Here is an 11741-nt window from a genome sequence, read left to right on the forward strand (position 1 = left end):
TACCTCTCATGGGGCAAACAGGTGCCCCAGGAGGGAGCTCCTGTCCCTGTCCCGCTGCACCGTGGCTCCCCCACCTCCAAGTGTGATTAAGGTGTGACCAGACTGCTACACCCAGGCTAATGAGCCCCAATTTTGGGGAGGGATTAATAGCTCCTAAGGCAATCAGCCACCTTCGAGCTCGCTTCCAGCCATCCAGGATGCCCCCGCTCACCCTCTCCCATTCCAAGCTCCAGCTCTTCCTGCCCCCCATCAGCCACAGCCCCCCAGCTGGCTCAGGTCCCACAGCTCCTGGAAGCAAAACACTGCGGAGGCTGCTGCGGCTCATCCTTATCAACACCAGCTGATAAGAGCGCCCTGCCGAGCAGGAAAAGTGAGACCCAGGGGCCGGGCAACGCCTCGCGTGGAGCTGCTAGCACAGCAGATACCAGGCGGCCCCACCAAGCCCCCAGAGCTGCTTTTGTGGCCAATCTCCAAAGAGGGGGAGCTCCTGGGGGGTCACGGGGGCCTCCTGGCGTGGTGTGACCGCCCTTTGCAGCGCTCAGGTGGGTTTGTACGAGGAGGTGGGGTCAAAGGAGCCGCCAGAGGAGCCAGAGGGTGAATTTTGTCCCTAAGCCAGGCCAGTGTGGATGGGGACACAGGGAGATGGAGCTGGGCTGAGTCACCTTTCTGGGGATCACGACTTTGTTAACATTTATGCCAAAGAGCCTCAGCGTGGCATCACAGCAACTCCTTCCCAAGAGCAGGACCCCAGCCCAGAGCACGTGGGGACAGTCCTCAGGGCCATCACTGGCTCTCGGTGGGACCCCAGTCACCGCAAGCCCCACACGAGCCAAGGCTTTGCACAAGAATTAATGAGCCGAGCCAAGCCCAGCGACGTCGGAGGATTCGCCCCCGCTGCGTTTATCCCAGAGCCAGTCGGTCCTTGAGCAGCGAGGCGAGCGCAGGGACGAGGGCACGTGGACCGGGGTGATTCAGCACCCGGCCACCAGCCGCGAGCAGCGGGGCAGGTAAGCGACAACCAGGTGGGGCAGCGGCCCGGCAGCGGGAGCGGGATGCTGGCAGCAGGGTGCTGGGGATGGGACTCGCTGCATGATCCTGGAGAAACGTTTCCCTCTTGTGGACAAACACAAACAGCCTCGGGGCAGGAGCGGGCTGCTCTCCCCAGGACTCTGGCGGCAGCTCCCGGAGCTGCGGGGCGCCAGCAGCAGCGTCCCTGTGGCTCCGTGGCGTGCCAGTGTCCCAGGGTGACACTGTCACTCACTGGCCACGCCTGGGCTGCGCTCAGCCCACGCAGCATCGCGGCTGTCAGTCCTGACAGCACCCCTGGGCGCATCCCACCCGCACGGATCAGCCCAGGGGCCCCGCGCCCTCCTCGCCCTGAAATTATGACCTCCCTGCCCTAATCTCCTGCTCTCACACCCTGCCAGCTCCCTCCCTCCTTCCTGGGTGCGCCCACACTCAGCACCCGCTCCCGGTCCTGCCCCCGCTTGCTCAAGGCACCCCAGATCTGTGGTGGGCGCCGAGCCCCTGGTGCACCCCCAGTCTCCTCACCACGGTGGGGACCCCTCGGATCAGCCCCCGTGGGGAGCAGCAGGCTCCAGGCAGGGCTGCTGCAGCCTGGCCAGCCTCCCCGGCCCGGAACAGCCCCAGGAGCAGCTGGGGCTCAGCCAGAGCTGGCTGGGACCCTGAGCCCCCACGCTGCCTTGCTCCTGGAGCCGGCCCTGCCTCCAGCAGGACCTTGGTCTGGGAGAGGCGTGACCCACACAGCCCCCGGCCCGACAGCGGGCTGCAGGTGGCTCCAGACTGGAGCAGGAAAAGCACAGAAAGCTGAAACTTGGCTGCAGTCCCTGCTCAGCCCTTCCATCGAGGGTGGGTGTCCAAGTGCTCTGTGCCTGCTCCTGATGCAGCACCCAGAGCATCTGCACTCAGGGGGACTCCTGAGCCACCTGCTCGGTCCTAAAAGCTGTCCCCAGCAGCAGCAGGAGCACAGCCGGGCTCTGCTCAGCCCCAGCCAGGCAATGCATGCTCGGAACCGGGAGCAGACTCACGCCTGGAGCATCTCTCAGCAGGGTGAGCCCCACGGGAGCTGAGGTGGGCAGAAGGGCAGGGGCTGGGCAGGGAGAGGGGCTGCCCACGATGCTCCAGCTGCTCTGTGCTGCTCGCCAGGCTCCGGCAGGCTCCACGCCGGCGTGGCACCCAGCCACAGTGCCCAGGAGCGGGGGAGGGACCCGGAGGTTTCTCTTCCAGCCGCAGACATGGAGGCAGCATCCGTGTTTAATGTCAGAACAGCAGAACACAGCGCTCACAGCCTGTGGGGTCTCCACCCTGAGGGGCACCGCTGCCCCCGGCCCTCCTGCGCACGCACAGCGGCCCCGGCCCGGCCCGCCTCTGCCACGGCCCCGGGGACACCGGCCCCGGCCCGAGCCCGCGGGCACCTGGGGCTGCACGGCCGGCCCGGCTGCGGCCGGCCCCGGGCACCTCAGCCCCATCACTGCCGCTGCCACACGTAGGTCTGGATGGAGTTGGCCGGAGCCACGGCCGCCATGAGGCCCACGGTGTCGGCCAGCCCAAAGGTGATGTCCTGTGGGGACCTGCGGGGTGACAGCAGGGCGGTCAGACCTGCGGCACCTGCACAGGACCCAGCGGGGTGGGGTCCCACGCGGGGGTGGCAGGATGGGGGTCACACATGGGGGGGCCAGGCTGCATCACCCACCGGTTCAGAACCACCACAGCCACAGCCCCGTCGGGGCGCAGGAAAGCCGTGTACTCCAGCGCCGTCTTCTTGGACTCTCTGGAGGCGACGAGCCCCACGCGCTGGGAGCCCTCAGGGATGAATTTACTGAACAGACAAATGAGAAGCAACCTCAGGGAGACCCCAGGAGAGCTCCTCTCGAGCCAATTTGCCTTGCTTCTCTCAGGACAAGGCAGTTTAGCACATGTTGTGGGCTCCAACCCACCTGAAGTGCCCCATGTGGTAGAACATGGGCTGCTTGTAGAAGATGCCTTCACTGCTGTCCACGATGATGGGGCTGTCCACGTAGTTCTTGACCCAGTTAGGGCCCCCCTCCAGATCCAGGGCCAGATTCCAGTCAGTCCAGCCAGCCACAAAGTGGTTCAGATTCTGCAACGGGACGGCTCAGATGCCTGCCCAACACCAACAACCCTCCCCAGGGCCCAGCACACGGGGGCCTCACCGTCAGGATGCTGTGGCTGTACTGGTTCCCCCGCTCCCAGCAGCCCAGAATCACATCCCGCTCCCAGAAATGGGCCCCGATGCACGCCTCCGTGGCCAGGATAAAGTAGTCAGGGAAGAGCTCATGGGTGGGCAACACTGTGTCCTGTATGGGACCGATGAAGTCCAGGTACCAGTGGATGCCAATGCCATGGACGTAGCGAGCTGCCTCCTCGTCCTCCAGGACCTGGCAGGGAGAAGAGTCAACCCCATGGGGCACAGAGGCCCAGCCCTCCCCAGGCAGAGCACCCAAGCCCCCCACAAGGACAGGGGCTCTCCCCTGGGTCACCACGATGGCGCCACACTCACCACTCTGGCCCAGTGCGGGAGGTGGAGCCGGTTGTCATCCAGGATGATGAGCTGCACGTGGCGGTGGGAGCTGTTGGCCAGCGCCGGGCCCAGGTCCCGAGCGATGAAGTCCCTCTGCTGCTCAGCTGTGAAACCCAAGCACTGGAAGGGGTAGTTGTTGATCAGCCCGGCCGTGGGCTCGTTCTCTGCTGTCACTGCCCAGAATGTCACATTGTGCTTGGCGTATTCGTCCAGGAACCTGGTGTGGGAATGAGGGGTGAGCCGTGAGGAGTCCCCAGCGCCACCACTGAGAGTCCCCCGGCCCCAGCAGCTTCTCACCGTACAAAGTAGTTGGCCCAGGTCTTGTGGTACTTGTCCCCCGCCTGCCCCTTCAGCGTCCCCTTCCCCACATAGGACTCGCTGGTCTTCAGCCAGGTGGGGGAGGTCCAGGGGCTGGCATACAGCGACAGCGGCCGCTTGCTCATGGCCGAGGCTCGGTGAAGGAGGGGGATCTGCAGGAGGAGGCGGAGGGGCCCGCTCAGCTCAGCCCCTGTGACACTCCACCCCACCCTGCTCCCTCCCACCGCTCGCCTTCAGCTTGGTGTCCTCGTCTCGCAGGGCGAAGTGCGTGAGCTCGTAGTCGCAGGGGACATCATCGTAGGTGTAGGCATGGAGGGAGAAGTCACAGCTGGCCATGGGGAGCCGGATGAGGTTGTACTCCAGCCCTGCCAGCACAGCGGGACACGAGGTGTCCATGATGTCCATAATCCCTGTCACCATCCCACCTGTGTCCCTGACACCCTACCCTCCTCAGAGAAGTAGGAGCGCAGCAGGTGATCCTGTGCTCTTTCCGGCAGGGATAAGATGTTGATGGCGGCCGCGTCGGTGATGGAGCCACCAAAGCCCTTCACCCTCTGGAAGCGCTGCGTCGTGTCCAGCGTGAGGACAACATCTGCAGGGAGGGGAGCCCAGCATGACGGTGGGTTGCTGCAGGGTCCATCCCATCCCTGCCATCCGCGGCAGTACCTGGGGCGCAGAGTTTGTGCTGGAATTTCCCCTCGCTCCGCTCCAGCCTCTTGCCGGCCTTGCTGCTCTCATACTTGACGTAGTAGCCGGGGGCCGGCAGGACCAGGGGGTCCAGCGTGTCACAGTAGGTGGCATTGCAGACGCAGACCATGGCATCACGGCCGAAGTACTTGGGGCTGCAGGGCCGGGCGCCTGGGGGGCACGGGAGGGTGGCGGGGGCAGCCTCAGGGACGTGTCCCGCCAGCTCTCCCGCCTGCCCGGGGGGTGACGCCACCGCCCCCGTGCTCCACACCCCGGCACCTCCCGAGCACCGAGCTCCGCGCCGCCTCCGGACTCCCGGACAACTCCCGGGCATCCCCGGTCAGCACTCCGAAGGTATTCCCTCCTCCTCCCCTCCCATTCCGGGCCGCCCGGGTCCCCCGTCCCCGGACCCGTAGGGTACCCCGGGTCCCCCTCGCTCACCTGCGGCCCGGTGCGCGGCCAGCAGCACCGGCAGCAGCCGCCAGCACAGGGCACCGACAGCCCCCATGGCCCCGCCGCTCCCGGAGCGCTCGGAGCCGGCCCGGCAGCAGCGGCTCCGCCGCCGGCCTGGTCTTTAAGGGCGCCCGGGCAGCTCGTCCCGCCCACACCCGGTGCAGGAGCGGCACCGACTCTGGGCGGGCCTGGCCCCGGCGCTTCCCCCGCGCCGGTTCTGGCACGGCGAACCGGGAGAACCGCGTGGGGACGGGGTCGCTTCCCCCCGCCCTCTCCCCGAGAAGCGCAGGCGGTCCCGGTTCCGGTCCCGGTCTCGGTTCCGGTCCACGCTGCCTCCCCACGCCCCGACAGCACCGGTCACCCCGTCCCGCGGAGCCGCTACCGGGAAACCGGGACCCGGCACCCCGTGACCGGTCAGCTGACCGCCCGCCCCGCCCCGCCCCGCCCCGCCCGTCCCGTGACACCGGCCCCGTGGGCGGCGGCGACCACCTTTATTCGGTCTCTAGCGAGGGGCAGCGGCCGCGGGACCGGCCCCGCAGCGCGGCCCGGGCGCAGCCGGGCGGGGAGGAACAGGCACGGCCGGCACCGGCACCGGCACCGGAACCGGCACCGAACGGGGCGGACGGCCTGGAGAGGAGACGGGCTCGGGGGACAGAGCAAGGGACAGGCACGGCAGTTCCGGGAGACGGACGCGCTGCCACAGGAGGCCAGGGACCAGGCCAGCACAAGGGACAGGTCGGGGGACAGGCAAGGTCCTGGAGGACAGGCACGGCTGGCACGGGGGACCGAGGATCAAGCCAGCATGGCCAGCCAAAAGAACAAGGCAGAAGACAGGCACGGCCAGTGGAGGCGACAGGGGACAGGCGTGGCTGGCACCAGGGAGTGGGGATCAAGCCAGCATAGCCAGCCAAAGGGACGGGGCAAAGGACAGCATGGCCAGGGCAGGGGACAGGCACGGCTGGCACAGGGGACAGGGCATGGCCAGTGCGTGGGTCAGGCACAGCCACAAGATGGGACGGGGCAGGGGACAGGCGCGGCCATCCCAGGGAATAGGCACAGCTGGTACAAGGGACAGGGCAAGGGACAGGCATGTCCAGAACAAGGAACGGGGCAAGGAACAGGCATAACCATCCCAGACAGGCGGGGGACAGGCGCAGCTGTCCCGGCCCCCCAGCAGACATCCCAGGGGACCAGCCCCGAAGCCCAGCCCTGCTTGGGGAAGGGGCCCAGCCGACCCCCCGGGGCAGCAGCGCAGGGCCCGGCCCCAGCAGGGCAGCAGCAATGTCCGAGCAATGTCCAGGGCTGAGCCCAGGGCGGGACCCCCTCCCCAGAGCGGAGGGTCCCTGCCCAGGCCGTGCCCTCAGAGCGCGCTCTCCTTGCAGGCCCCGCTGAGGCTCCGGGGCCGGCTGCGCTCCAGGCGGCGCGCGGACAGGAGCCGCCGCAGGGACGACGTGGAGCTCAGGTCCCCGCAGCTCTGCAGGTGGATTCCTTCGTGGGGCCGCTCTGCACCCGGCCAGGCACTCCAGGGAACCTGCAAGCCATGGGGACGGGCTGCAGGCACGGGGATGGCACCCCTGCCCGTGGCACCCTCCCGCGCTCACCCCCCTGCGCTCAACCCCCCACGCTCCAGCGCGGCCAGGCGGCACACGGGGCAGCAGGACAGAGGTGACAGGGATGGCAGAGGCGTGCATCACGCGCCCACGCTGGCATTTGGGACAGGTTGGTTCCCGTCGAGGCCTCCCGGGCTGCGCAAGGACTCTGGCGTCCCGTAAAGCTGAGTTGTGGGGATGTCCCAGCAGCTGCCTCCCGGTGCAGTGACTCAGGGGCAAAGCCAAAGCCATTGCAACAGGCATGATTTTCCCACCCGTGGCTCCAGTGGGGATCAAGGAAAAGGAGCTGCCCCCCAGGAAGGGCTGGGCTGCAGGAAGAACGCTCTGCCTGCAGCCAGGGCGCCGACACAATGGGGGTGCAGCAGGGGAACGGAAACAATGGAAGGGCCGGGGTGGAGGCGTTGATGGGGAGAGAAGGCAGGGAGAACGTGAATGGGAGTTCTTTGGGAAGGAGGAGTTGCCCGTCCCCTGTAACTTCCAGAACCCACCTGTTTGTGCCCGTGGAAGCTGTGCCCAGACACCTCCACGCCAGCTGCCAGGCTGCGCTTGGGTCTCTGCAGGAACCTGGCCACCAGCCCGCGGGTGCCCCGGTAGCCCTTGAGGTCCCCCAGGGAGCGGGTGGTTGTCTTTGACAGCTGCTGGGGCACCTTCTTGGAGGGTGGCAGCTTGTTCTTCCCCACCGAGGCAGCGCGGAGCAGCGGCGGCGAGTCACAGTGGGAACGGTGGAGCAGGCAGGCCTCGGAGCACAGCCCTGTGGGGTGAGTGCTGTCACCCACAGGACACTGCTCTGGCAGTCCTGTCCTTGTCATCAGACCTGGAACACTGCTCTGGCAGACCCAGGACACTGCTCTGATGGACCCGTCCCCATTGTCAGACCCAGGACGCTGCTCTTATGGACCCGTCCCCACTGTCACACCCCAGGACGCTGCTCCCAGCAGACCGATCCTCGGAGGCCTGGGGTCCTGCCGTGTCCCATCCCCAGTCAGCAGGAGCAGTCCCACCACTGGTCCCCACTGTCCCAGCCCCAGCAGGGTGAGCTCAGCTCTCAGAGGGCTACAGACACCCCCCTGTGCCCCCTTTCTCTCCCAGTACACCCCAGTGCCCTGACCTGTATCAGCGGAGGAGTCGGACACGGTGTCCTCCAGTGCTTTGGTATAAAGTACTTCCCTGAAATCTGCTGGGAGCAGAGAGAGCCCTCAGGCCTCGGCGGCTGTTGCACACCCCAGGCAGCACAACCCCCCAGCACCCCTGCTCCCAGCCTGGCAGACCTCCCCTGCTCGCAGACCGGCTCTAATCCCGCCTGGCCGCAGAAAAACGCAGCCAAACCCTGCGGCAATCCCGGCCGCACCGCACAGACGCCGCCACGCTGCCATCCCTCATTGTCACCTACCAGCACGGCCGGCCATCGGGACGCCGGGGTCACTGTGTGACCTGAGGAGCGGGCGCGGGGCCAGCCCCGGGGCCGGGGACGAAGGGCACGAGGTCTCGCTGTTGCGCCGGGGGGCGCCGGGGCGGCCGGCGGCGGGGTCCGTGGGGCGGCCACCGCCGCGCCCCTGCAGCGAGGAGCCCTTGTCCTTGAGGCGCACCTCGGGGAAGCAGGGCCCGGCACAGCGCGCCGGCCCCACCAGCCGGTTGCAGCTGTGGGTGACGGCTCCCCCCGCCAAGATGCCGTCGGGGCCGGGCTCCGCGGTGGAGCAGGAATAGGATCGCTCGCCCCGCACGCGGGGCTGGGGCATCTCCTCGAAGGGGCCCTGCAAGGCCAGCGTGGGGCTGCGAGCGTGGTGGCTGCAGCGCACGCAGTCCACGCTCAGGCAGTAATCGGCGCGGCTGCGCTGGATGGAGCGGAACAGGACGTAATCCACGGAGCGCATGGAGCCCTGCAGCTCCAGCAGGCACGAGTCCTCCGAGGGGCTGCTGTCCCCGGGGATGTCCATGATCTCGGACATGATCAGGGAGCCGCTGTCCATGGAGACTGCGAGGAGAGGACGGGCACCGCTGAGGGGCTGCCGGGAAGAGCCGGACCTGCCACGGCCCCGCCGCCGTTCCCCGTGCCCAGGGGGAACGCTCGAACACTCACCCTCCCCGCTGAGCACGATGGAGGGGACACGGTCGCAGGTGCAGGCGTGGGAGCCCTCTGTCAGCTGCGAGTCGAACAGGGTGGCCTGGGGGACAGCGCGTTCAGGGCTCAGCTGAGCTGGAGCCCAGCCTGCCCTGCCCACAGCCCCACAGCGCCCACCTGGCTGTCTCCCCGCAGCCCCATCACAGTCTCGTAGGATGGGGGGAAATCGGTTGGGTAGAGGGGCACGGGGCTGTCCATGGAGCCATTGTAGGTGATGCTGCGGAGGCAAGAGCACAAAAGCCACTCTGGGTGGGACAAGCCCAGCCCGGGGGCACACGGGCCCCCCTGTCCTACCAGCCTGGCTCCCAGCTGGTACCTCTGTGCGTCCGTCTCGGAGCTGCAGGTGTACTCCGGTGGGTAGTAGGGGGGTGGTGGCACTGGAGGCACAAACTCCTCGAAGTCCATCATGCTCTGCAGAAAGGTGTCAGGGGGGGACGTGCATTCCAATGTCACGGAGCTCGAGCGCTGTGGGACCAGCTGCAGGGAGAGGGGAGAGCTGAGACCTCCTGCCCTGAGCTCCAGCAAGGGATGTGCATCCTGGGCTTTAATCGGCACCGGGCTGGGGCCAGGTCCTGCCCTGGCACCCCAGGGACCACCCCAGCCTGGGAGCTCCTGGGCCAGAGCTGGCACTCACCACGTGGACGATGTCAAGGGAGAAGATCTGGATGCAGCACACGACAGCAGAGAGCATGCAGATGACGGTGGAGAAGACGGTCAAGCCACAGACACTGAAGAGGAGATCCTGGGGAGCAGTGGGGTGAGCTGCAGAGCCCGCAGAGCATGGCCGGGGGTGCGGCCGCTTCCCAGGGAGCCCTGGCATCCCCCTGCTCCTCCACCTTGAGCGCCACGCGGTTGCTCCAGCAGTTGGCGTTGGGGAACATGGTCAGCGTCTCGCTCTGCTGGCTGCAGGAGGCGGGCGGGGGCTCCGAGCGGGCCTGGCAGCAGACACACGTGTCCCTCTCCTGGGGACAAGAAGCACTGCGAGGAAGCTCTGGAGGCCGTGCAATCCCCCTGAGAGCCGGCAGCACATCCCAGCAGCACACCAGCTCCGCAGCTCCCCGTGTCCCCAGAGCCCCCCACAAGCAGGGACGAGCCCGGGGGTCCCTGCTCGGCCTCACCCTCTCGCAGGCCTCCAGGGTCTTCACCAGCTGCGCGTTCTGGCACGACAGGATGGAGCCGGCCAGGCTCAGCATGACGCCCAGCACCGAGAGCAGCGTGAAGAAGGCGATCTGCGGCGGGAGGAGAGGGGCTGCCGGCAGAGCAGGGAGCCGGCCGCGCACCCGGGGGCACGGGGGGTCGCTCGGGCTCCCCATCCTGGGCTCCCCCGCCTGCGGAAGGGTGTCCCCCCAACACCTACCACCAGGGTGAGCGGCCGCTTCCAGGAGATGATGCCGACCAGCCCGGACAGTGCCAGCTGCAGGTGCACAAGCCCCGCGGTGAGCACAGGGAGAAGGCTCTGTTAGGCAGAGGGGCCAGAGCAGCCCCTGCCCACGGGCAGAGCCCCCTGGTCCCTGCAGGCCCAGAGCCAGCCCGGGAGCAGTGGGGCTGTGGGAGCAGCCCTGGCGCCACAAGATGGGAGAAACTGCTGATTCAGGGCCTGGGGACTGCGGGCTGCTCTGGCTGGGCAGCAAACCCAGGCCAGGATCTGTGCTGCAGGGTCACCACGGGGCACCCCGGGTGCTGCCCTCACCCCAATACCCAGCAGAGACAGCAGAGCCCCCACCACCACCGGTCCCTGCCCTTTGGTCGCTGCGGTGGCCCCACACCCCTCCCTGCCCGTGGCTGCGGACCCCGGACATTCCCCCGCACCCCTTGGGGGTCCCCATCCCTCTCAGAGTCACCCTGGGGGAGCCCTTGGGATTCTCCCACAATGCACCGCGGCAGCCACGGGCAGGGGGTGGGGGAGCGGCGGGGCTGCCCTCCCCTGGGACCGGCGGCCAGCTCGGCCCCCGGGGAGCAGCGCAGCCCCCTCCCCGCGCCGCCTCGGCCCCGCACTCACCGAGAAGCCGGCCCAGGACGGGCAGGACTGACGGATTTTGGTGGAGGGAGTGATGGTGGCCGCCACCAGGCTGAAGGTGACGATGAGGACGCCCAGGATGGCTTGCACGAGACCCAGCACCAGCAGGACCTGCAGCCAGGTGCGCTGGAGGCGGAGGTGGGTGAGGCTGCGGGAGCTGCGGCCGGTCAGCGAGCGGCTGGAGTCGGTGGGGGAGGGCATGGCCGCGGCGGGCGGCGGCTCGGGGCCGGCCCCGGAGCCCCGGGGCAGCCGGCGGCACCGCGCCAGGACCGCGGGGAGCAGGAGCAGCCGCTCTGCGGGAACGGGCCGGGCTCCACCTTTCGGCCTGCCTTCGGGAGGATGCTGACGGCGGCTCTTCACTGCCCCGGGCGGGGGGGCTCGGGCAGCGCCCTTGGCCACGCGGGAGCCGGGGCCGCCAGGAGCTCCGCGGAGAACAGAACCGGCCTCGCCGGTCCCTGCGCACCCAGGCCGTGGCGGGCCTAGAGCCGCCGGCCGGAGACGGAGCGCGGCCCCGGGACCGCCGCCTCCTCCCTGGCCGTCGGTGGAGCGCCGGGCCCCCGCCGGGAGATCATCCCGCCCCGCGGGGGCCGAGAGCCGCCGCCCGGGACGCGGCCCCCGGGGCAGCGCCAGCAGGCGGGAGCCGCGGTCCGGACCGGAGCATCCTCCGCGGGCGGCGGGCGCAGGGCCGGGTCCCGCTGCCGGGCCGGTACCGGTAGGGGCGGGCGGCTACCGGCGGTCCGTCCGCCCCGCGCCCCGCAGCCCCGGCGCCGCGCGGAGCGGCGGGCGGGGATGCCGGGCCGGCGGAAGGCTGCGGCCGAGCATCGCCGCCGCCGCGCCCTCCGGGATCGCCCGGGGCCGCAGCTGGAGGCGGGCGGCGGAGCGCCGGGAGCCGCGGGGACGGTCCCACGGGCCGGCGGCTGCTTGGCCGCGCCCGCTCCGGGGCCGCCCCTGCGCGGCACGACGGGAGCTGTAGTC

At 69.0% G+C, this 11741-nt stretch overlaps 2 protein-coding genes across 5 annotated transcripts; both read right to left on the reverse strand.

Moving 5' to 3' along the window:
- Window positions 1–2256: 2256 nt before the first annotated feature.
- On the reverse strand, window positions 2257–5406 carry LOC119711509 (lysosomal acid glucosylceramidase-like). The gene is made up of 10 exons (XM_038161848.1): window positions 5009–5406; window positions 4547–4738; window positions 4326–4472; window positions 4112–4245; window positions 3860–4032; window positions 3542–3779; window positions 3195–3419; window positions 2958–3121; window positions 2714–2839; window positions 2257–2591 (listed from the first exon to the last, which is right to left on the reverse strand). Exons 1-10 carry the CDS (start codon window positions 5073–5075, stop codon window positions 2489–2491), a joined length of 1569 nt encoding a protein of 522 aa, XP_038017776.1. The 5' UTR covers window positions 5076–5406; the 3' UTR covers window positions 2257–2488.
- Window positions 5407–5496: 90 nt separating this feature from the next.
- Window positions 5497–11702, reverse strand: FAM189B (family with sequence similarity 189 member B). Of its 4 annotated transcripts, none has more exons than XM_038161845.1 (12): window positions 10749–11702; window positions 10107–10163; window positions 9868–9978; window positions 9586–9684; window positions 9384–9491; window positions 9066–9226; window positions 8867–8966; window positions 8708–8792; window positions 8021–8602; window positions 7739–7807; window positions 7119–7381; window positions 5497–6551 (listed from the first exon to the last, which is right to left on the reverse strand). In XM_038161845.1, the coding sequence occupies exons 1-12, from the start codon at window positions 10965–10967 to the stop codon at window positions 6381–6383; spliced, it is 2025 nt and encodes a 674-aa protein (XP_038017773.1). In that variant the 5' UTR covers window positions 10968–11702; the 3' UTR covers window positions 5497–6380. The 4 variants fall into 4 exon arrangements, with proteins under 4 accessions (XP_038017773.1, XP_038017772.1, XP_038017771.1 ...); XM_038161844.1 differs by having other exon boundaries at window positions 7739–7804; window positions 9586–9711; window positions 10749–10967; XM_038161843.1 differs by having other exon boundaries at window positions 9586–9711; window positions 10749–10967.
- Window positions 11703–11741: the final 39 nt, after the last annotated feature.

This window comes from Motacilla alba, chromosome 25 (assembly GCF_015832195.1).
Source record: "Motacilla alba alba isolate MOTALB_02 chromosome 25, Motacilla_alba_V1.0_pri, whole genome shotgun sequence".
In the NCBI taxonomy this organism is placed as follows: domain Eukaryota; kingdom Metazoa; phylum Chordata; class Aves; order Passeriformes; family Motacillidae; genus Motacilla; species Motacilla alba.